This window comes from Theropithecus gelada, chromosome 16, assembly GCF_003255815.1.
Source record: "Theropithecus gelada isolate Dixy chromosome 16, Tgel_1.0, whole genome shotgun sequence".
Classification (NCBI taxonomy): Eukaryota; Metazoa; Chordata; class Mammalia; order Primates; family Cercopithecidae; genus Theropithecus; species Theropithecus gelada.
The window spans coordinates 56,239,352-56,263,407 of NC_037684.1; the positions used below are offsets into that span (position 1 = coordinate 56,239,352).

Here is a 24,056-nt window from a genome sequence, read left to right on the forward strand (position 1 = left end):
TGTCTTTCCGCAGAGTGAGCTGCGACACCTCCACTCGGGTGCCTGTTTCTCCCCTGTTCCACGGTTCAGTGAAGGACGCTCGTGCTGTCACTGATTCCAGCAGCCTCAGGCAGAAGTTTCTGGTATCTCCATCAGCCCAAGCTCCCAGTGTAACCCTTGGGAAGGATTTGCTGGGAGAAAGCCGCATGGTACCTGCTCATTCCGGCTCTCCTGGCGGGAAGCATGAATGTGGCCCTGGGTGTTCTCAGGAAAGCTGGCTGTTCAGCTACTTTATTTGCGAAGCGATGACACGGACGAAGGTGTGAGGTTTTCATGATGAAGTGCAGGGTGGTGATGAGTGTGTTAAAGTCAAGGAGGGATCTGGATCCCGGCCTCAGAGGTGGGCAGGCCTGGGAGGCCTTTGAAAAACCCTGCTGCGGTTTATAGCTGTAAGGCTTTCTGTGTTTGGTTCAAAGTTTGTCATTTGTATTTTCTTAGGATATTATTTATGTTGTTTCCAGAATTTCAAATCCTGGAACCTGAGAGTGGTCTCAGTAACACCATGCAGCCTTCGGGGCTGGAGCTGGGGCTCCACTGGGGCTCCACTGGGAGACTGTCGTGGGGTGGGAGGAGGTCCGCCTCTCCCATGTCAGAGCCTTGGGGGCTGCTGGTCCTCGATGCTTCTGGGGTCAGCTGTCACCAGCCCCCAGAACTGGCTGGGCCGGCTGCCCCCAGTCAACGTCCTGCCCGCCCAGGACAGCCGAGCGAGGCCTGGGCTCTGGTCCAGGCTTCGCAGACTGGGCAGGCGGCTGCATCCCCAACCTGACCCAGGCTTGCTTGCTCTGGTGTGCACCGACCTGCCAGCTTTGTGGCATGGGGCTCGGGCTGGTGGAGGTCAGTGGCTGGAACACTGTTGAAACCTGAAGCCCATTTACGGTGTAGGTTTTAAGGAAAGGTCTCCTACAGCATACCGAAGTGGAAACGTTTGAGTTGTTTGAAAACGATGAAATCCTTGTGAGTGGTTTCAGTCGTTGGGCGTGGTGTGGTCTAGGGAGCCCGTCGGGAAGTCAGTGTGGCGTGGAAGTCCTCGGTGAGCAGTGTCTGTGGTGTGTGGCTCGCTTGCCACCTGCCTCAGGGCTCGGGGTTCGTGAGTGTCAGTGTCTGTGGATATGATGATGGAACTTGGTAAAATGCCTTTGCTCATTCAAATTCTTCTTTTTCCCCCAATTTCACTTTTTTATTAGGGCACTTTCCCGCATGGGATTGATATTTTGACCACAGCCGACTATTTTGCTGTCGGTAACAGAGCCAACTGTTTCCTGGTTATAAGGTAAGTTTTTAATGTATATCACAAAAATAGAATATCCTAAAATCAGATTTGATGTCAAAAATCAGCTTCCACCATTTTCTTTTTTCATCCTGTAATGTCCACTAAATGTAACATGGTTTTTGTGTGAAAAATTAAAAATGGAATTGGGACAGTTATCGAAACTTGTGTTTCATGTTGATTGGACTCACCTCATGCTTTACTCGGTAGATGGGAGACATTTACTCAAGTGTTAAAGCTTGGCTCAGCTTCAGGAGTGCGGCCTTGCCGTGAGTGCTGTCCCTGCTTATGATTTCTCTCCTGGTCGCCCCGTTTTACCCGTGCTGCTTCTGTGCAGGGCTTGGAGTTTGACAGGAAGCAGCTGCAAGCACGGCCGCGCCTCCTCCTGACACTTCCCTACTGGATGTCCTAAATGCTTTCCCAGTTTGAAATCTTGGATTAGAAGGGACTGTTTCTTTTTCTGTTTCGGTGCTAGAAAGTGTTTTGAAGTTGAAGTTATCTGTAGATTGTTTATGAAATGAGTAGGAGGTATTTTAGAAATCAGGTTAGAAACAAATATTTAGCACCTCTAATTGCAGTTTACAGAATTATATCACATTTTTGTAGTTGTATAATTAGGTACTGGGGAGGTTACTTCAGTTGTCTTAGTTGATCCATCGCAGCAGATATGCGAGAAAGGATGTGACTTTATTTATTTTTGGAGGTGGAGTCTAGCTCTGTCGCCCAGGCTGGAGTGCCGTGGGGTGTGACTTCATGAAGTGATTTATTTGCCTTAAATTAGGACAAGAAGCATGCCTGATGCATGTTTAACATTATTAACCATTAAATACCTTAAAGATCGATTCCCTAACAGCCCTGCTGTGTAGACTGTGCAGAAAGGACGTTTCTCCATCACCAGCCTGGGCAGAATTTTCAAAATGTAGCGTTTGAACCTCTTTCCCAGGAAGGATCTTTGAACACATCTATCTGTATTTTTATATCCTTTCAATTTTCCTCAACATTTAATGTCCTTTTTTGCCTTATCAGTTCTTTCCTATTAATACTTGGCCATATATTTTATGTGGAAAATCTACTGGCCGGGTGCAGTGGCTCACGCCTGTAATCCCAGCACTCTGGGAGGCCAAGGCAGGTGGATCACCTGAGGTCAGGAGTTGGCGAAACCCCGTGTCTACTAAAAATACAAAAATTAGCCAGGCGTGGTGGCAGGTGCCTGTAGTCCCAGCTACTCAGGAGGCTGAGGCAGGAGAATCACTCGAGCCCAGGAAGCGGAGGTTGCAGTGAGCCGAGATCGCGCCACTGCAGTCCAGCCTGGACAACAGAGTGAGACTCCATCTCAAGAAAAGGAAAATCTGCTGCCTTTTCCCGAGTTTCCTGGGTAACATACCTGACAGCTAATGGAAGCTTCAGCATGTTTCCCTTGTTGCTGAGGTTTCTAAGCCAGCCTAAAACTCGCATGTAATTAGCTGTGTGCGTTTTATAAAAACATTTGCCAACACGAGACCTGGGTCCAGGCATGTCTTCCCTCAGTGTGTTTGGCTTCCTCACGGTGCCAGGCCCTGCGTGCCGACCAGATGCCACCTTGTGAGGACACACCGGCAGGCAGGCCCCTCCAGTCCTGAGTGCGGCATCGTGGGGACCGGCGGTTGTGGCTGCACCCTAGCACCACGGGGCCCCCTGTACCCGAGGCGGGGTCCTGCTGTCAGCCTGGACCTTGGGGTGAGGGAGGCAGTGGTCCTGTTCAGCAGAGGGCATGGGATTGGGCACAGCCCAACAGGGAGGAGAGTTAACAGGGCCCTGGGCCCTGGTGGGGAGCTGTTGGGGGCCTCTGAGCCATAACGAAGAGTGTGGATTGTCCTGAGGTCCTGGCACTTTGATGGTCAGGTCTGTGTTTTGAATATATCACTGTGGCAGTATTTGGTGACTGGAAATAAGGAGAGGGCTTGGGGGCTCTCGGGAAAGGGGAGAGGGTTGGGGGCCTGGAGGTGTGCCCACTGGAGGAAGGTGGGAGTCGCCAGGGCATTACACAGGGTCTCAGGGCAGTGTTGGCATCGCTCCGCAGGTGGAGGGCACAGCCGAGGGCGACAGTGTTGTTGAGTGTGAGGAGGTCGGGGCTCAGCTCACACGTGCTGGCCTGTGAGGAAGTTTCAGCCGTGCTGACACGGAGATGTTTCCTCTGCAAATTGGAGTTTCGGACACACAGACTGGAACTGAACTAATGGAAGGTCCCCCGGGAAGACTGTCAGGCGAGACGAGGAGGATGGGGAACCAGCCGTCGCCCCACTCTCCTGTTTATCGTCACAGCCGCGTTGAGGATTTTGTAAACGTTAACACCTGTAAATTCATACCTGTCACCACAATCAAGACGAGAAAAGACTCAGGTTTCCCCTTGCCCTTTTGGGGTCCCTCCCCTCCCACCCCCTTCTTCAGGCAACCCTGGTCTGTTGCCGTCACTGCAGCTGTGTCTGCATTTCCCGAAGCTCTGTGTGAATGGGTCCAGGCAGTGGGCACCCTCCTCACTCGCGCTGGCTTCCTCCACCCCGTGTGAATGGGTCCAGGCAGTGGGCGCCCTCCTCACTCTCACTGGCTTCCTTCGCCCCGTGTGAATGGGTCCAGGAAGTGGGCGCCCTCCTCACTCACACTGGCTTCCTCCGCCCCGTGTGAATGGTGTGAATGGGTCCAGGCAGTGGGCGCCCTCCTCACTCACGCTGGCTTCCTTCGCCCCGTGTGAATGGGTCCAGGAAGTGGGCGCCCTCCTCACTCACACTGGCTTCCTCCGCCCCGTGTGAATGTGTCCAGGCAGTGGGCACCCTCCTCACTCACACTGGCTTCCTCTGCCCCGTGTGATGGGTCCAGGAAGTGGGCGCCCTCCTCACTCACACTGGCTTCCTCCGCCCCGTGTGAATGGTGTGAATGTGTCCAGGCAGTGGGCGCCCTCCTCACTCACACTGGCTTCCTCCGCTCCGTGCTTCCTTCAGACTTTCCGCCTGGGGGCACCATCCACGGAGCCTCCAGGGCCAGGGGTGTGGTGTACAGCGTCTGTCTCCACTCACCTGGTGAGGGGCTTCTGGGCAGTGTCCCGTCTGGGTTATCACAAATGCAGCTGCGGTGAACGTGTGTACACGTCTGTCTTTGGCCTGCACTCTTGTTGTCTGGCATAGATGCCCAGAGCTGGGTGGCTGTGCTGTAAGGTTTTTTGGTCTTTTTGAGACAGAGCCTTGCTCTGTCACCCAGGCTGGAGTGTGGTGGCACAGTCACGGCTCACTGCAGCCTCGACCTCCTGAGTCCAAGTGATCCTCCCACCTCAGCCTCCCGAGTAGCTGGGACCACAGGTGCGTGCCACCATGCCTGGCTAATTTTTGTATTTTTTTGTAGAGATGACAAATCACGTTGCCCAGGGTGGTCTTGAACTCCTGGTCTCAAGTGATCCGCCTGCCTTGACCTCCCAAGATGCTGGCATTACAGGCATGAGCCAGCACACCCTGCCTGTAACTTCTTATGCAATGGCCACACGACTTTCACCGTGGTGGTGCCACTTATGAAATGGCCACACGACTTTCAGCATGGTGGTGCCACGCACCCCCAGGGCCGGATGGTAGCTCGGGGTCCGGGGTCTTTGCCGGCACTGGGGGTGTTTGGTCTTTCAAGCTTGGCTACTGTCTTGGGGTGTGGAAGCAGCTCACTAACTTGTGTCTAGTGACTGATGATGCTGTTTCAGTCATCATCCATTTCAGGGGCGTGTTTAACAAATCTTTCGCCCATTTATTAGGTTAGTGGTTTTCTTCCTATTGAGAATTTGAGAATTCTTCATGCATTCTGCGTACAATTCCTTTTTTCAGATGCTTCCTTGCTACATATTTCCTCCCACTCTGTGGCTTTTCCTTTCAGTATCTCTTATATTCCTAAGTCAAAGCCTTTTTTTAAAAAAATCAGCTTTGGGCTGGGCGCGGTGGCTCATGCCTGTAATTCCAGCACTTTGGGAGACTGAAGTAGGCAGATCACGATGACAAGAGATCATCCTGGCCAACATGGTGAAACCCCATCTCTACCAAAAATACAAAAACTAGCTGGGCGTGGTGGCACTCACCTGTAGTCCCAGCTGCTTGGGAGGCTGAGGCAGGAGAATTGCTTGAACCCAGGAGGTGGAGGTTGCAGTGAGCCGAGATCGCGCCTCTGCATTCCATCCTGGTGACAGAGCAAGACTCCGCCTCAAAAAAAAAAAAAAAATCAGTTTTATCTTTGTACATCTGCTTTATTGCATGTAGTTTACATGTAATAAAATCGCCAGTTTTCAATACGGGTTTCAGTATGGTGGCGGGTGTGGCAGATGTGAGCTGTTGAACGACTACACCGTGGTCAGCACTGTGCACACGACCCTCCCTCCGGGAGGCCCCGTCCTGCCGGCACTCCTGTCCCTGGGGCTCCACCAGTTTAGAATCTGCAGGTGGCTTCCTTTGTCAGCTCCCTGCCTCCTCAGCTCCCTGTGTTTCGGGGTTCCTCAGTGGTTCTCGCTGCGTGGTCGCCCCACCAGCTGAGGGGCTTTGAGCCCCGTGGGTTTTGGTGTGAGCGCATGGCACAGCTTCTGTTCTCCCTGGCTGTTTTTCTGTCGGGGTGAGCAGTCATGAGGACTTTGGGTGTTTTGGTCTTCCTGCTGTTGTAAATTTCCTTCTCTGATTTCTGGTATCTTCAGCGTCGAGCGTCCTTTTAAAAATATATTTTGTCGTCTTTTACTTTTCAATAATTTTTTATGTTCCTATTGTATAAGCTCCTCAAAGCAAGGAAGCCTCGAAGTCAACTGTTTGCTTGTGTATTTCCTGAATTGGTGAATGACATCTCGTCCACATACTCAGCTCACTTGCTTCTCCTTCTCTCATTGCCCACACATGGCTGGTGACCTCGGTCTGCCACTTCCACATCCCTAATAGGCCTCAGACACGCCTCATCCTGGGACCCTCTCTATGCCGTCACCTCACTTCCAGCTGCCTTTGTCTCGCAGAAGCGTCCGAGCTGACCCTGCACCCTCACGCCCTGACCTCTCCCATCCGTGCTTTGCCTGTGGGTTCTGTCTGGTTTGCTCGTGGCCAGAGTCCATTCTCTTTCACATCTCTGCCTGCCCTGGCTCCCTCCAGCCCCTCCGTCTCTCCCACCTTCTGGTGGATACTCACCTTGGTTCTCATACTTTTCTCCTCTGGGACCTTGGGTACCCAGGACACACCCCTTTTTCTGCCGCCTTGGGCCAGGGGCTCAGGAGCGTGTCTTCTTCAGGGTCAGTTGCTAGTTGGTGCCCTTGCCTGCGTGAGCACTCAGGTGGCCTTGCCTCTATCTGCTGCTTTCCATGAAGTCACTGGCCGCCTGCCTGCTTCTCTGGGACCCTGCTGTCTGGGACCCTGCTGTCTGTCTGGGACCCTGCTGTCTGTCTGGGACCCTGCTGCTGGGACCCTGCTGTCTGGGACCCTGCTGTCTGGGCTCTAGGACGCAGTCGGATGCATCTACCTTCTGGGCGTGCAGCCCCAGGGCCCCTGCAGCACCTCTGTGCCAGGGACTTGGGTGACATGGTTCTCGGCGTCATGGCACTGTTTCCCACAGCTCGTCTGCTGCCTGATTTCTCAATTTTTCTGAGTTTCTCCCAGGCTGTTTCCTCACCTTCCGAGGGGCTCTGTCTCCATCTGCTTCCTTTCTCTTGTCTCCCTGGCTGACTTTCCCAGGCCGGTGCCTTGCAGCAGGTGCCTGTCTGCCTGCCCGAAGTTCACGCTCGTGCCTGGGCCCCTCTGCAGTCAACATTCTTCCTGGGCCCCGCTCCTCTGTCTGCTCTCGGGTGCCGTGGTGGAGGCCATGGCAACACAGGTGGGTGGCGGTGGTGGCAGGTTCAGTTAATCCGTGCAAGCAGCTGGAGTTTTAGATAAATGAATTGGAGAAATCACATGCTGTAAAACTGAGAGGGGACAGGAGTGATCAGGGAAAACCAAACCTGTCTCTCGACTCTTCCCGGTGCCGCCATCATGCCTGGTTTCCCGTGTGTCCCAGAGAGTCTGCTCCTGTCGTGTGTGGACCGACCTCCGAGCTCATCAGCAGAGGCTGGCTGACGTGAGAGCTCCTGGGTCTTAGAGACGATACAGCCCTGGGCCACCGCAGCAAGGAAGGGGAGGGGAAGCGCCGTCTGTTCTCTCACCCACGCTTCCCGGAGAGCCTTTTGCATCTGGACGTTGGGCGTGATCTTCATAGATCCCCCTCGTGGCCTTTGGGTCCATCCAGGTTTTTGCTGTCATAAACAAGGTGGATGTTTTTTTGTCTGCAGTTCCTCACCTGTGCGGTTATTTTGGAATGGGTTACCGAAAGTGGAGATGCTGGACCCGAGGATCCGCATGTTCTCAGTTTCCTGTGCGTTGCTGGCCACCGTCCACTGGGGCTGTGCCCAAGTGCTGCCCAGCAGGCTCAGTGTCCTTCTGCTTCCCGCAGCTCCGGCTGCAGACCCCGGGGCTCGGGCCGCTGGACGGCTGAGCAGAGGCTTCCTTTTCTTTTCCTCCATGCCGGAGGCTGCACCGCTTCAAGGGGTTGAAGTGTGTGTGTGTTTTCTGTAAACTTTTTGATGATATTTCTGCTACACTATTTTTTTTATTGATTCAGAAGAACTTGTTTATTTTAGGGAATCCTCCTGTTGGTAAGACCAGTTGCGGATGTTTTTTCCAATTTTGTTGTTTGACTTTTGACTTTGTTTTTGGTGTTCTCCTGGTAGACTTTGTTCGGCATATGTGTAGGGATCGATTTCTTTTATGGCTCTGGGTTTTGAGTCATAATTAGAAAGGCATATCCTACTTGGAGATTATTTTTTAAAAGTCTTCCATGTTGTTTTCACAAGATGTAACTTTTATTTTTGAGACATAATTTGCTTTCAGCTGCCCCCGTGTGGAGTGGACGGTTGTGGAGGGGCTGATGGTGTGTCCACCTGCGTCACCTGCATCTTCCTTGGGAGTGGAGCTCCCACCACTCCACAGCCACCCTCCCTCCTCCCAGCCTGTGAGCCGCTGCCCCGCCCTCGATGTGGAGCAGGGCTGCCCCTCGTGGAGGGTCCCATCCATGGAGTCAGAGGGAACACACTCCTGTGTGTCAGTGTTCTTTGCTCAGTGGAGCGCGCCTGGGGCCTGTCTGCGGTGCGTGTGTCCTCAGTGCATGTGTCCGCGGCGCGTGTGTCCGCGGCGCGTGTGTCCTCGGCGCGTGTGTCCGCGGCGCGTGTGTCCTCGGCGCGTGTGTCCTCGGCGCGTGTGTCCGCGGCGCGTGTGTCCGCACCTCCTTTTTGTGGTGAGTTGTATGCAGTGTTCGGTGGCTATACAGTTTTTCTATGAGTTTGCCTGACATTGGGTTATTTTGAGTTTTTGACTCTGGTGAATAAAGCAGTTGTATATATTTATTTAGAAATCATCTTCATGTGGATGTATATTTTCATTTCTTTCAGATAAAGAGTTAAAAGGGAATTTTTGTATATTTTATAAGAAACTGCCAAACTGTTTTGCAAAGTGGCTCTGGTTTTCCCACATCTGTGCCAACACTTGGTATTTGTCAGTCTTTTAAAATTTTACCCATTCGAGTCGGGGTAATGGTTTAACAATTAGCATTCCTGGCTGAATACTGATGTTGAACATCTTTTCATGTGTTTATTGGCCTTTTATTTATTTTCTTTTATGATGTCTCTGTACAAATTTTGTGCCAATGTTTTGTTTGGGGTTCATCTTTTTATATTGTGGTACAAGTCAGCTTGCCTGTGGATTTTCTTAAAAGTTTTTAACAGCTGTACGAGGTGTAACGGGGACACATTCACTGTGTATGGAGTGCAGGGTTTTACTGAAGTGCAGCTGGCACACGCTCACCACAGCACACAGCTTCCTGCGTGTGAGGCCTGAGCACAGCCATCACCCTGGAGCCTCCCCGTGTCTGCTCCCTGTAATTCCCACCTCGGTCCTCCCCCACCCGGAGGCCACCACTGACCTGCCTCTGTGGGTGTGGATTAGTTTCCCGTCCTTGAATTTTGTGTGGATGAAACGAAGCCGTGTGTACTCGTTTTGTCAGGCTTCTTTGGCTTGGGGGAGTTGAGATTCAGGTTGTGTGTGTTGCTGCTGAGTATTCGATTGTGTGGATCAAACACGGTTTGTTTTCTCCGTAGACGATGTCAGGATGGTTTCCGGTTTTCGCTGTTACACATGATACACGTGAAGCTATGTGCACAAATGCTCTTTTCTTTGGCGTAACTGCTCAGGGGGGCATGGCTGGATCATGTGGTAGATTTGAAGAAATGGGCAAACTGGTTTTGAAAGTAACTGTGCTGAATTCTCCCCCGCAGGCAGTGCATTCTCATCCTTCCACGTCTCACCACCTCTTCCCTGCTGTCTCTTCCAGTGTGTATATTGCCGGCTTTCCTGAGTACACCCAGCCGATGATAGACCACCTGGTTACCATGAAGATCAACCACTGGGATGGGTAGGTTTTCTGTTTGTGTTTTTCTAAGAGTGTTTTTTTTTCCCCCCAAAGGAGAGATTCAGTTGAGCTTCTAAGCCTTGAGTGTATTTTCTCACTGTGGATGTCGTATTTTAAAATAACTTCTGAGAAGTAATATGAATTCCAGTCTTCATGCGGATGTGTTGGGTCATGGTCTGTCTCCAGTTCCACTTCTGGAGACCTTGGTCCAGTGTGTCCGACGTGTTGGTGTTCCCGTGCGAGTGCCCACGCTGGTGTGTTGCGGAGTGCCGCTGCGTCCGAGGGGGCGCGGGTGGAACTTGGAGGTGGAGCCTCTGTTGTCTCCCTCAGCAGGCGGTACTTCCCCCGACTCTGCTCCACGTGGCTCCACAGGTGGTTTCTGTGCTGTCTGCTGGGAGCCCAGCAGTTTTTAGTGGCCGTTTTCATAATTACAGTAGCAGCTTCAGAGTTTCCTTGCATTTCATAGGCAGTTAAATGTGTCTCAAAGGAAAAGCGAAGTGCGGTCTGGAGCATAAACAGAGCGTTAGTGCCGTGACCGCTGCCCCGAGGAGCTCAGGGTCCCCTCCTAGGACAGTGCCATGCTGTGGCACTCCTCACGGGAGCCCTGAGGAGCGGCAGGTGCCTGTGGGTGGAGGTGGCTTTGTGAGGGTGCAAGTCCAGAATCTCAGTTTGACAGTTGGTGTGACGTGGAGGAGGTCCTTTCTGACCCATGGGGGATGCGTTTGCTGCTGCCTGGGAAGAGGCCCAGCTGCCTGCCGTGGTCCAGGCAGGGCTCTCAGGGCTGGGAGCCTCTGGGAAAGGAACTCCTGGGTAGGTAGTACTCGGGCTGCCGGGGGAAGACCCTCCCTTCCCTTCCTGGTGATCGTTCGCTTCCAGAGAAGGGTGTGAGTTCCTGACCCTCGGGGTGTCCCTGCACATGTTACACCAGAGCTCTCTCCATTAGAGTGAAAGGTCCCCTAAGCCAGACCTTGGGAAAATGAATGAATTAGTTGTATCAGCCGACTAGTCAATAACATCTTTAAAACCAAAGTTACAGATGTATATCCATGGTGTCAGAGCTGTGGGACTCTCCAGCTGTTACTGTGTCGTCTGTTTCTGCCTTAGTTCTGTCAGCCTTTCCTTCACGTGTTTTGGGCGGGTCACTTACTGGCGGCAGATACACTCGCGGCTTTTGCCTCTTCCTAATGTATTGACCCTTTATCTTTAAGGAACAGCCCTCTTTGTCTCATGTTAGATTTCTTGCCTTAAAGTAACTGATGACTAGTGTAGTACCTGGGTTGGCAAGCTTTTCTTTAAAGGGCTAGATAAACATGGTAGATCTCTGTTCTGTATGCTTTGCTTTATTTTATTTAGTTTATGTAACCCTTGAAAAATGTGAAAACCATTCTTAGCTGAGGGCCGTCCTGACAAGAAGCAGCCTCGGGCTGGGCTTGTGGCTGCAGACTGCGTTGCCTCCGCTTCCCAGGTGCTTTGTCCCTCCCGCTCCCTCAGAGTTGCGGGCGATGGTCTGGTAGACGGCATACAGTTGGGGGTTGCTCAGGGTGCGAGTTTCCTGGCACATGAAACGCCACCTGCCTCGAAGAGCTCTTTGTTTACTGTTGGGAGTGGACCCTGAGCAGGGCCCTCGGCCGACACCGAAGGGGCTGTGGCAGGTGGTGCTGTCAGTGTGGGTGTCCGCCCTCGTGCCTTGTTTCACTGTGGTGCTGTGGGTTTGGTGGTTTCAAATAGTTAGAACACAGACAGTTAGAACACAGACCGTCAGAACGCGGACGGTCAGAACGCGGACGGTCAGAACGCGGACGGTCAGAACGCGGACGGTCAGAACGCGGATGACAGTTAGAACGCGGACGACAGTTAGAACACAGGCGGTCGGAACACAGACAGTTAGAACACAGGTGGTCAGAACGCGGACGGTCAGAATGCGGACGGTCAGAACGCAGATGGCAGTCAGAACACAGACAACCGCCTTCTGCATGTTTTCACCCTCACGTTTTGCTTCTTTGTTGTTACGTGGTTGCCGTCATGATGATTTTAAGTCATGACCACTTGCCGCTCCATCTGGGTCTGGAGGGGCTGGGGGCGCGGGCTCTGCAGTTCACTCCCAGCTTTACCGTCTGCCTCTGTGTGGAGCTGTGGAAGGAGAGGTGGGCTCAGGAGGGGCTCTGGCCTCTTGAGCTGGCTTTGGGTCAGCCTTCCGCCATCCCCGTGTTCAACCGCTGGGTGCTTTCAGTGTGTGTCTGATGAGGCACTTACTGGATATGCGCCCCAGATTTGGTGGGTGAGCCTTAGTAAATTCCTTCTGTTCACCCCTTGTAATCCGTGGAGGGGCCATTTCACGTGGCTCTGTCTCAGACTCGCATCCTCCGGGTAATGTGGGGGTGGGGAGGCCGGAGACCCAGTTGCCACCTGGCCCTGAGACGGAATGGCACCTGTGTTCCAAGAAGAACCGTGGTTAGCCGTGTGACCTTGCTGTGGTAGACTGTCCCTGTCGTCTGTTGGAGTCGGAGGTTCTTGTGCTGGTTTGTGTGTGTGAGTGAGCGAGCCTCTGCCAAGTGGTGGGTTGAGGACTGATGGATGTCATCTCCCTCACTTTCTCTTTATGAATTGAATAAAGCCAGAATTGTCCAAGTGAAGGCACTAACGATGTTCTCTCCTCACTCTCAGGGTCATCCGAGAGCTGGCTGTGAAGGCGCTGCACAACCTGACCCAGCGAGCGCCCGAGTACAGCGCCACGCAAGGTGAGTGTGTGTCCCGGCCGGCCTGCGGGCACCACGCTTGCGCACCGCAGAAAGGCCCGGGTTGCTGGTTTCAAACTCTGGGGGCTGAAAATAAGGTTCTGCGTCTGTCTTGGTGAGAAGCATCTGAGGAACTAGCTGTGGACTTGATCAGGGGACGGGCTGTGAGGACGGATGCGGTGAGTGGGTCCGCCCGCATGGCAGGGAGCTGCTGGACTGTTATGTACGCCGAAGCCCGTGGTGGTCCCGCCAGACGCCTGACAGGCGGTGCTGCTTCCCTGGTCTCTAGTTGGCTTGCACCTGCCACACGTGACCTGCCACACGCGACCCACCACGCAGGAATGCACTTTGGAACTGGGCAGGGTGTATAGAAAGAAAGGGCCTGAATGGGAGACTCAAAGTCTGCCCAGGACTAAAATCACCTTGGAATGGCTCAGCTAAGCCTGCACTTCTTACGCTTCATCAATGAAGAGAGAAATCCCATTTGTTCTGTCTCGTTCTTTCTACTTGGAATAAATAATCATCTGACTTAAATGTAGGGAAGAATACCACGTTTCTCAACATTACCCTCACTCCCCTGACATTTATTACAGGGGCTCCACTGGAGGCCGGATTGTGGCTGTTGGGTGGAGTTACTGATGTGACGCCTGTGTTTCACATCCTGTGGGGGCTTGTTAATTCCTAAGGGATCTTTCAGTTTCGTGATCTGTGAACGAGGCGTCCATGTCACGGGTTTAGTGTGGTGCTGCCCTACTTTCCAATGCATAATTAACCCTTGCTGACACTGAGGGGCCCAGCTTTGTCCTCTGTCAGGGTGAAGAGCATGGACACCCAGGATGGGATTGTAACCTTTTGTAGATTTCTCTGATTCTCGAAAAACCTATCACCCCCAGCCGCTACATCTTAACCTCTCTGATTCTCAGCCCATCGCAAACCTGGCAGCACTTGGGAAGGCGAAGGCTCAGGGGGCTTGGTTTCCCCCGCAGGTGTGGCAGAGCCTCCTCCCTCTGTGGCCGCAAGGGTTCTGAGGAGTCTGTGCTTTCTGAGTAAACTCAGAGTAGAGGCACCGCCCCTGGGGCAGCCCTGCCTCCATCCTGCTCCACCCCCTCCACCACCCAGGCAGCCAGGCAGAGCCCCTGCCAGGACCAGAGGCCACCCTACACTGACAGGGAAGGCCTGGGGAGTGTGTCCTCCTCTTTTGTGCTGCCTCTCTCCTGTCTGAGTTACCCGCCCCGTCTGGGGCACTTGGGAGCAGGCAGCAGCCTCTGTCCTGTTACCCTTGGTGTCTCGGAGGCCATCTGCATCACCACGGGTGCCATCCTGGGCACTGGGGTGATGACCCTGAGGGACGCCACTGTTGGTGTGTGAGTGTGGTTGTCCCACAAGCCGTCTGTGTGTGCACGCTGTCACCTGCTCTCCTGGCCCTGTGTGGGTGTCTGTGGGCGTCCCACTGGTTGTCTGTGTGTACACACTGTCACCTGCCCTCTCGGCCCTGTCTCTTGCAGTCTTCCCGAGGCTGCTGTCCATGACGCTGAGTCCAGACCTACACACGAGGCATGGGTCAATTCTTGCCTGCGCGGAGGTTGCTTACGCCTTGTACAAACTTGCAGCCCAAGAGAACAGGTAGGAAGAGCGGGTCTCGAGGAGACACAGGGCTCTGTTCCTGATCCCCTTGCCATATAATTACAGTGCTCTCCACTTCGGGGCTATCTCATCCCTTCTAATTTTTGTTTATTTGCACCAGTGGCACAGTTGTTAGGCCCCAGGTTGTACTGACGGAGTGTGTAAGTGGCCCTCTCCTGACGGTTGTGCCGGGGTGGACCACCCACCTCTCTTCAGCGGGGTGCATCACCCAGATGGGTCGGGCGTCTCCCCCCGGTCACCCTGCCCCTCCTGCCTCCTTGTGCACCTCCTGGTCTCAGAGGTGACGAGTGAGGTCATAACAGCAAAGGTCCTTTTTCCGAGATGGCATCGAGCGACTTGCATGTTCAGTGTCCTTTCTTCATCACGTCTGATAGTTTAAAATGCTAGAGAACATGCACTTTTCTTTTGAATTTTTCAGTTGGCTATGTTTGTACAAATAGTAATAAAGCATGAAAAATACGGGGTCGCTGGGAAGTTGTGTGCAGGAGGCTGTAAGGCATTGACTGTCTTACGTTTCTTCCCAGTTGACTCTTCCTCAGAAGTAAAAACTCCCAGACTTACCGTAGTGATGGTGACCTGGTTCTCGGACTCCAGTTTGAGAAACGATTTTAAGTTATGCCCTGTGCATTGAGACAGTTCCTGGCAACGGATTGAGAGCAGGGTATGGGCCCGCCTCCCGCCCCAGCCTGAGGGAGCTCTGGAGACAGTTCCAGGTGGAGAGCAGGGTATGGGCCGCCTCCCGCCCCAGCCTGAGGGAGCTCTGGTCAGTCCTGAGCTCAGATGCACAGTGCGACTCCTTCAGGGACGCTCGCTCGCTCGTGTGGGTGTGGCCGATGCCCGTGCAAGACCTGGCCTTGATGGCGCTGCTCTGTGGTGGAGGAAGAAGGCGCATGGAGTGGGGTCTGGGGAGAACCAGGCAGGAGCTCACAGGGTCCTCCAGCTGGGTCCCACAGAGCCTGTGACATTCCCCCAGCAGTGAAATGTGACCTCACCTGTGAGGTGTCTATCGGGGAAGCACGTTTGAGCCTCAGTGCCCAGGCCAGCCTGGGGTCTGGCTATGTGGGCACCTCCACCTGGCACAAAACAAAATTCCAGACCCCCAGGAGGAGAGCAGGTGACCGGAGTAAAGCACACGGTTTGTGCAGATTGAGCCAGCGAGGGGGCCTCATCCGGCAGGGCTTGGTGGGAACCCTGCTGGCATCCAGGCCCCCAGATGCCAGCCCAGGGCCGATCCCGCCAGGGGCCTTCCCTCGGATGGCAGTGGACATGAGCTCTCGTCTCAGCCTCACCTGGACTTGTCTGTTTTCCAAGATGGTCACATTGGCAGGGGCCACAGCTTTAAGGGAATGTCCCAACATCCTCTTCCTTTGACCAGGCACTGCTTCATCTAAAGTCACAAATGGGCCGGGCGCGGTGCTCATGCCTGTAATCCCAGCTCTTTAGGAGGTGGAGGTGGGGGGATTGTTTGGGCCCAGGAGTTTGAGACCAGCCTGGGCAGCACAGTGAGACCCCATCTCTAAAATGAAATAAATACAATAAAATAAACAAAACAATGCAATACAAAACGATATAATAGAATAAAAAAATAATCAGAGGTATGTCCTGCAGAGGTCTCTGGGACCCACCAGGACCTGAACAAGAGGAGACTTTGCTGAGCCCATGCTCCTCCGGGTGTACCCGGGGTTGGGGTCTTGGGGGGTGTGACCTCAGCTCCTCCGAGTGTACCCGGGGTTGGGGTCTTGGGGGGTGTGACCTCAGCTCCTCCGAGTGTACCCGGGGTTGGGGTCTTGGGGGGTGTGACCTCAACTCACTGTTTGACCTTCTGCAGGCCCGTCACGGACCATCTGGACGAGCAGGCAGTGCAGGGCCTGAAGCAGATTCACCAGCAGGTTTGTGTGCAGCCTCTGGGTGTGCCCCTGGGGAGGCATCACAGGGCCTCCCACCCTTCCCAGGCAGGGTTTGCAGTCCTGGTGGCCACTGTGCTCCATCAGTCCTGGGCTCAGTGGTGGAACCTGGGTGTGATCGCTCTGGGAACAGGCTCTACGCTGGTGTCATGCTTGTGAACAGCCACCTTGGGGGTTGCCCTGGGAGAAAAGACTCCTGGGAAATGAGTGCACGGAGCCAGCGTGTCCTCGGTCTCTGAGGACGGCTTGTGAAGCCAGGGCAGTCAGTGGCGGTTTCAGCTGCAGCTGGAGTGCGGCTTCCCTCGGGGTGCCCGGCGCGGTCCCAGGATGGAGCGCGCAGCCAACTGTGGGTGGGGGTAGTGGGCCCCGTGCTCTCGTGGAGCTGGGCACACAGAACAAGCACAAAACCTCTAGTTTCCAGCCGTGCAGCTGCAACTGGGGTCTGGCGTCTCCTGAAAGTGAACCAGAATTTTGTGTGTGCATTTCTCTGGGGAGATGATGTGTTCATCTTTCTGGGCTTTTAGAGAGTCTCAAAGGCTTCTGTGACCCAGAGGTAAAGTATGAACTATGGACCTTGGTGTTACAGGAGAATATAAAAATTATTCACAAGGGATTACATGGTTTACTGTCTGTTGTTCCAGATAGCTTTATATTCTTTAAGATTCACCTCTTGGATTCTTATCCTATTTTTGCCATTAACTTGCTTTATGATTTTGGCAAAGCCACTTTGCTTACATTTTTCGCTTTTAAGGTGGTGTCTGTCCTCCCTCTCTGACTGAGACAAGCATGGCTGCAGAGTGCAGACGGGGAGGTGGCCCTGGGCAGCCGCCATGAATGTGGCCTCCCCACTGAGGCTGAGCCATGGCTCCCTTTTCCTGTAAAATATAGGCAGTAATAGAGCCGACCTCCTTGAGTTTTTGTGAGAGTTAAATAATATATTTTAAAGAGTTTAGGAGAATATTTGGCACAGTGTGAGTGTTCAGTAAATTTTAGTAGTAGTGCTCATCACCGTGTGGCTTTTTAGCTCTTTCAAAGAAAAAGAAACCTCAGCATCCTGTTGGGCACAATCACTTCCCTGCCCGAGGGCTGCCTGCGTGAGTTCTGTCGGTCCCTGGGACCAGAACACAGGTGGCTCCAGCTCCCTGTCTGGCCACCCTCCCCTCACTCCGTGCCTCAGTTTCCCCCTCAAGGGAGCGCTGGGCCTGTCTGGAGGTTAAATGAGGCCATCTGCGTCAGTAGGTGGGCCTCCATCCCCAGCCCCCTAGGTGGCTCTCCTGGCTGGCACGGCGTCTTCTGCTGTTTTCTCTTTGTTCTTATTTTTGACAATTGTTAATGTATATGTATTATTTTAAAATTTAAATTATTAAATAACTTTGTTTTTTATTTTCAGCTCTACGATCGTCAGTTATACAGGTGAGCTTTACAAAACCAAAGTTCTTATATCTGTGTCCTAATGAAGAGCTGTGCTGTCAGGAGCAGGCGGGACGGATGTGTTCGCTCCCCGCACTGCCTGTGTGTGTGTGGGTTGAGCGGCTGTCACTCGGCCCACTGACGGAGGTGTGTGAGGGCCTGACCTGGTTGTGTGTGGGTTGAGCAGGTGTCACCTGGCCCACTGTTGGAGGTGGGTGAGGGTCTGAGCTGGACCCGGCCGGCTGTCAGAGATGTGTGAGGGTCTGACCTGGTTGTGTGTGGGTTAAGCGAGTGTCACCCGGCCTGCTGTTGGAGGTGTGTGAGGGTCTGACCTGGTTGTGTGTGGGTTGAGCGGGGGTCACCCGGCCCGTTGTTGGAGGTGTGTGAGGGTCTGACCTGGTTGTGTGTGGGTTGAGCGGGGGTCACCCGGCCCGTTGTTGGAGGTGTGTGAGGGTCTGACCTGGTTGTGTGTGGGTTGAGCGGGGGTCACCCGGCCCGCTGTTGCCGCTGTTGGAGGGCAGGCATCCTAGACGGGCAGAGCAGCCCGGAGCACCGCCTGGCTTCGCTTGTGGTAGAACCGTAGCGCGCTGCTTCTCTAGGTTGGATGGGGCTCTTTCTGGCGTCTGAGATTGCTTTTATAAAGTAAGAACTGAGCGCTGCTTGGAGTTACCTCTGTGATGGGATACCCGTCGGGACTCTCATGTCCAGGAAAAATTAAAAATTAGCATGACCCAGCTAGGATGGGAGGCCTCCGGAAGATGGCTGTACCACGTTTTTTACTTTTTTCATGAAAGGTCACTCATGCTCAGTAGCACATTCAACTAGTTCTCACTGTAGTGCTTTTTGGAGCCCGAGGTTACACTGGCAAGCATCTTTCATGGTGTTTTGTACATCAGGAGGTTCTTCTAATTCTGATGTTTTCATTCCTTTTCAGGGGTCTGGGAGGAGAGCTCATGAGACAAGCAGGTAGGTCTGAAGGCTGAAGGCTGCAGCAAAGGGCTGCTCCCTCGATGAGGGAGGCGTGCTCCTGGGTGCGGGGTGGCCCATTGGCCTGCCAGGGTGCAGGGCTGGGTGTGTCTCTTCTGTGGAGGCGGCAGCTGTGGTGTGCCTGGTTTGCCCAGCGGTGCCTACAAGAGAGAGACTGAGAGATGGAGATTGAGAGAGAGAACGAGAGGAAGTGTGAGCTGGGAGGGGTTGCACCCCGGAGCCACTGGTTCTGGAAATTTCTCAGGAAGCAGAGGCAGCTGGGGCAGTGGGGCCAGTGCTCACCTGTGGACCCAGTGGTCATTGCAGATCCCTCCAAGCACGGCCCCATGGTGGACAGAGCAGCCCCGGGCCTGCCCTGGTGGACTGAGCAGTGTAGGGACCCAGAGCTGTTTTGGGCGAGCACAGGAAGCTCAGGTGGGGGCAAGAGGAAAGCTGAGCAGAGGCGAAGCTCCTTACAAGCCCGAGTCCAGGCGAACGTCTGCGCCTGATTCCCAAGCTTCTGATACCCGCCGGGGGTTAGCACAGTCGGGCAGTGCCTCATTTCTCTTTGCTGATTCTTTCTGGTGTGTGAGGAGGGAAGCGTAGAACACATTTTAGATAGTTCCACAAAGTATTAAAGTGAAAGCCTGATTGCATTTCCCTAGACATTCCCGATGGCAGCAGCCAACCTCTAGGGTCCAGGGAGCCGGATCCCCCCGACACAGTTCCCAGGGCCCTGCCGTTGTAAACGGCCCAGCCCACGCCACCCTTAGCCCCCCGCTGTGAGACTGTGAGTGTGAGTGTGAGTGTGGAGGCACAGCTGGTGAGGAAGCTTAGAAAAATTGCTGTTGTGTGCAGACTTTTGCTGAGGTCTGTGTGGTCCGAGCAGAGGAGAGCAGGCTGGGTTTGGGGAGCCCACGGCCGGATGTCAGGGCTGTACCCGCCTCTTGTGCTTTCTGTCCACACCTCCCAGCCCTGACCTGATGGGGACCTGCCCGAGGCCTGCAGCCGTCTACCTCCAGCCCGGCCAGCTTCTGTACTGAGAGCAGCCAGCTTGCATTTCTGCTGGTGTCAGCTCAGTGTTCTCGTGGGTTTGATGGATGTCACGGGAAAGTCAATCCTGGAAACCTGAGCCAGTTTCTGTCAGCTGACGTCGGAGGCATGGGACTACCGGTTCTGCAGGTGGTCCCTGCTGGCTAAGACCGGCGTGTCATGTTTTGCGTGTAGACGTGGTCACTGTCCCTCAGATGCCTCCAGAGCACGTGGTGCAGGGCTGTCACCTTTCCGACGTACCCATGGGTGCCCGGAGTTGCCTCCTTAGCGGGGTCGAAACCATCCCCCACGTATCGTGGACAGCTGGTGACCTGTAAAAAGCCATTTCTGGATCTAGGAGCTTGGCTTGGGATGGGATGGGGTGGGGTGCAGGGTGCTCTCAGAGGGGTTCAGTGTCCCCCAGTTCCCACCCACGACACGGATCGTGCCCTGGAGATGGCAGTTGGAGGCAGTCCACGACCTTCACATGGCCTTCGCGTGCTCCCCGTGTGCTGCGGGGTGTGCTTTTAGGGTCGCCCTTGGTGTTTGAGCAGTAAGTCTGCACAGGAGCCCCTGCCCACCATGAGGGGGGGAGTTAAAGGGCTCCGAATCCCTTTGGCCGGCAACGGAGTTAAAGGCGTTCTGAGTCCCCATGGCCGGCGGTGACAGAGTTGAAGGCGTTCCCAGTCCCCGTGGCCCCCGACGCAGTTGAAGGCGTTCCCAGTCCCTGTGGCCAGCGGAGACAGAGTTAAAGGTGTTCTGAGTCCCTGTGGCCAGCGGCGACAGTCGAACGTGTTCCGAGTCCCCGTGGCTGGTGACGCCTTCCTGGCTGCATTTCCTTCACCCCCCTGCTCTGTGAGGCGGGCCCATGGGGAGGTGCTGCTCTGTCATCTGCTCTTCTTGAATGTGTGGTCAGGGCAGCTGCGTTGATGGCCCCGAGGCTCCAGAGTCACCGCCCCTCAGGGGTTCTGCTGGGTGTTGGCTGCTGTTGGCCGCAGGGCGCCGTTGGCCTGTGCATTGCTGCCACCTACCCACGATGGGCAGAATTGTCACGAGCTCAGAAGGAAACCACGGAAAAGCCGCAGGTCCCGGAGCCTCCGTGTGGTTGTCGCGGGCAGCTTTCCACGCCACATGCCTGCCTGGGCTGAGGCTGCGTTTGCACGTAGCCGGGAGAGGAGGGAGTTGGGGGTTCTAGTTGGGCTTTTTGATGATGGTATTTGGAAAGACGTGATACAAAGTAGCCACTCTGTCCTGTCCCTTCCTCACCCACCACACCCACTGCTCCCTGCTGGCAGGCCTTGCAGGCTGCCCAAGTAACTGAGCAACCGTGGAACATAAACACTGATGTGCTTTGTCCGGGTTTTTAAAAGGCGCCGTTACCACGGTTTTGGTGTCTGACGTCTTCACGCCATCCGGGTTCTCGGTGCTCTGAAGGGTGGCGGTGGGCTGTGGTCAGTTGTTGGGGGTGCTGGGTGCAGGGTGGTGTCTGTCTGCCTCTCTCCATCCCCAGCTCCAGCTTTCCCCCCGTGCTCTGCTCTGGGGCACGTGTGCTGTTGGGGTGCATCCCTCAGGGTTCACTGCGGGGCATGGATTGCTCGGGGGCATCGTGGAGGACGGCGTCTTTGTGGGAGGCATCCCTGCTCTGGACCCGCTGCCAACCTCCAGCTGTGTCTGCACCATGAGTGTGTTTGCTGGAGTCCGCGTTTGCACTCCCTTACACCGCTGAGTGCAAACTCACTCCTGCAAATGTGGCCTCACACCGTGGTGGGCGTGTCCCCCGGAAAGCGGCCCACACCCTCCCTGGGGGCCCCTTTGCTGCCTGCACTCCCCAGCCGTGGCCACAGCTCCCCGCAGCTGGCCCTCCTCGTGCGGCTTCTTCCCCTCCAGGGCCTTTGCTGGCCCCAAGAGACTCTGTGGCCTGCAGGCTCTGAAGCCAGCTGTGTCCCTGGTGACCCTGACTGAGCCTTGGTGTCAACTCAGGGTTTTTTCTCCTCCTCGTTCAGTTTTACACTTCATAGGAAGTTTCCCTTTCAGCTTTCAAACAGGCATGGTTCAGAAAGTGAAATCGTTCTGCATAGCGTCTGTGGTCTCGGCCCCGCATCTCCCAGTCCCACATTTTTATTTTTCCAAAAGCAACCCTTTCAGTTTTTTAGCTGTCTGTTTTCCTTGCTTCTGTATTTCTGAGTTCTGTGTGTACAGAGCTGTTTCCTGATATCCTTAGTTTTAGATGTGTTCTTTCAAGTGAGACAAGACTCGAAGCTTTTGTCGGGGTGAGAGATCCGTGGGTTCATGGGCTACATGTGGGAGACGGGGAGGGGCTGCTGGTCACTTTCTCACCCAGGCCAGATGATGGCACCCTTGCACCCGAGGACGCTGGCGCGTCGGTGACATGCTGCCCGCAGGAGTGCCCAGTGCACCCCGGCCGCAGGTACTCTGGAGGTGTTGAACCACAGATTTCTTCAGATGTTTTTTGCACATTTTGTGGGAAAAGTGGCTCAACCCTTGGGAGTTGTCCGCGTCCCCTTTGTTCCCATATCAAAGACATGTCGTACGGGTTAGCCTTTGTCATGAATATTCACATGAGAGGGGATGAGCATCCTGGGTGTCTTCAGCGTGGCCGGAACTGAGCTGCTTCCCCCGGTGCCAGGAGGACGAGCGTCCCCTCATCTCCATCTTAGACTCAGTGGCTCTTGCATTTCGTGCTTTAGGATCAAAGGAAAGAAACAGAAGCTCTGTTTAGTAAAGCGGAGGTGAAGGAGGGGTCCATCAGTCAGGGTGGGCTGCGTTTTGCTCTTGAAACAATCCCTAAGTTTCAGTGTCTTAAAACCACAGGTGTTTTTTTATCCTGCTCACATGTGGATCGCTGAGGGTGGGGGCCGGGAGGAAGAGGGTCATCTGGCTCTCGCAGCCTCGCACCAGAGGCGTCAGGAGAACCAGGAAAAGTTCTCTCCTCTCATGCCGAAGACAGGAGGGAAACCAGAGGCATCGGTGAGCCTCGAGTTGGCCACGGGTGTGTGGAGGATCGTGACTTAGCAAGCCGGGATACGCTGTTAATGGACTTCTTGCTGTGGGGGTGAGGGCTCCGTGCTCCGTCCCAGATGTCCTGAACACACCTGCCACCTCCCCTGTCCTCTCAGCAGAGACGTCACCGGTGCTGTCGTGGCTTCACTTTTACTTCTGTCTCAAATCACACAGGACGTTGTGCTGTTTTACGTAGTCGGAGTTCATTCGGATTTACATGTACAGACACCCTGTTCTCTTGTTCCATGGGAGTTCACTGGGATTTACCCACACAGACACCTGCTGCTTCTCCTTGTTCTGTCCTGCATTTCTCACCTTCTACGAAGACCATTTTCACTTTGCCTGGAGAACACGCTAGTGTTTTCCGTAGTGTGTGTCTGCTGGTGGGCACCCACTTGTTTGTTTATCCCAAAATGGCTTTTTTCCACTTTTTTTTTTTTTTGAGACAGAGTTTCATTCACTCTTTATTGCCCAGGCTGGAGTGCAGTGGTGCGATCTCGGCTCACTGCAACTTCCATCTCCCAGGTTCAAGCGATTCTCCTCCCTCAGCTTCCCAAGTAGCTGGGACTACAGGCACGCACCACCACACCCGGCTAATTTTTGTATTTTTAGTAGAGATGGGGTTTCACCATGTTGGCCAGGCTGGTCTCGAACTCCCGACCTCAGGTGATCCACCCGCGAGGCCTCCCAGAGAGCTTTTTTTTTTTTTCTTTTTTCACTTTGATTCTTAAAGGTTATTGTTGCTAAGAATGAAACTTTGCATTTCTTCATTTGCTTGTGTTTTGGCACTTTAAAAATAATAGTCTCTTGTCTTCTGGAGAAGTTAGCCGCCAGTCTACTTGTTACTTTATTGGAGACAATCTTTTAAGTTTCCCCGGCTTTTTTTGAGATTTTATCTTTATTTGGTTTTCAGCACTTTTACCGTGATATTCCTAGAACAAGTTCCCTTTGTGTTTGTCTGACTTGGGGCTCTAGGGTTCATACTTGTTCCATAATCTGTATTTTCTGTCGATGTTTTGTTTGCTTTAAAAAAATTCCTAGCCATGATCTCTTTGAACATTGCTCACTGGCGTCTCCTCTCCTTTTAGGACTCATTACCCACTTCTCATCTGGATCTCACTGCACTTAATTCTTTACACCTCTTACCTCTCTCCTCTGGTTTTGTCTGATTCAGTTTGGACATTTTTTTTTTCTTCTTTTTTTTTTTTTGAGTTGGAGTCTCGCTCTATCAATCACCCAGGCTGGAGTGCAGTGGCACAATCTCAGCTCACTGCAACCTCCACCTCCCGGGATTAAGTGATTCTCCTGCCTCAGCCTCCCAAGTAGCTGGGACTACAGGCATGTGCCACCTCACCCGGCTAATTTTTGTATTTTTTGTAGAGATGCGGTTTCACCACATTGGCCAGGTTGGTCTTGATCTCTTGACCTTGTGATCCACTCACCTTGGCCTCCCAAAGTGCTGGGATTACAGGAACATTTTCTTTGACTTAAATTTCATTGTCACAAATTCTTTCAGGTGTGCCATATCTGCCATTAAACGCATCCTTGAATTCTTTTTTACTTCTCAGAACTTAT

The 24,056-nt window shown here is 53.8% G+C and overlaps 1 protein-coding gene across 1 annotated transcript in view; it reads left to right on the top strand.

Moving 5' to 3' along the window:
- The window catches only part of TBCD (tubulin folding cofactor D), a 183,014-nt gene that overhangs the window by 133,662 nt on the left and 25,296 nt on the right, over positions 1-24,056 (top strand). The window contains exons 17-23 of the mRNA XM_025361420.1: positions 1,224-1,309; positions 9,692-9,772; positions 12,434-12,507; positions 14,010-14,127; positions 15,977-16,037; positions 17,443-17,465; positions 18,397-18,428. Of these exons, the coding sequence (XP_025217205.1) occupies positions 1,224-1,309; positions 9,692-9,772; positions 12,434-12,507; positions 14,010-14,127; positions 15,977-16,037; positions 17,443-17,465; positions 18,397-18,428 (475 nt within the window). The remainder of the gene's footprint in view (positions 1-1,223; positions 1,310-9,691; positions 9,773-12,433; positions 12,508-14,009; positions 14,128-15,976; positions 16,038-17,442; positions 17,466-18,396; positions 18,429-24,056) is intronic.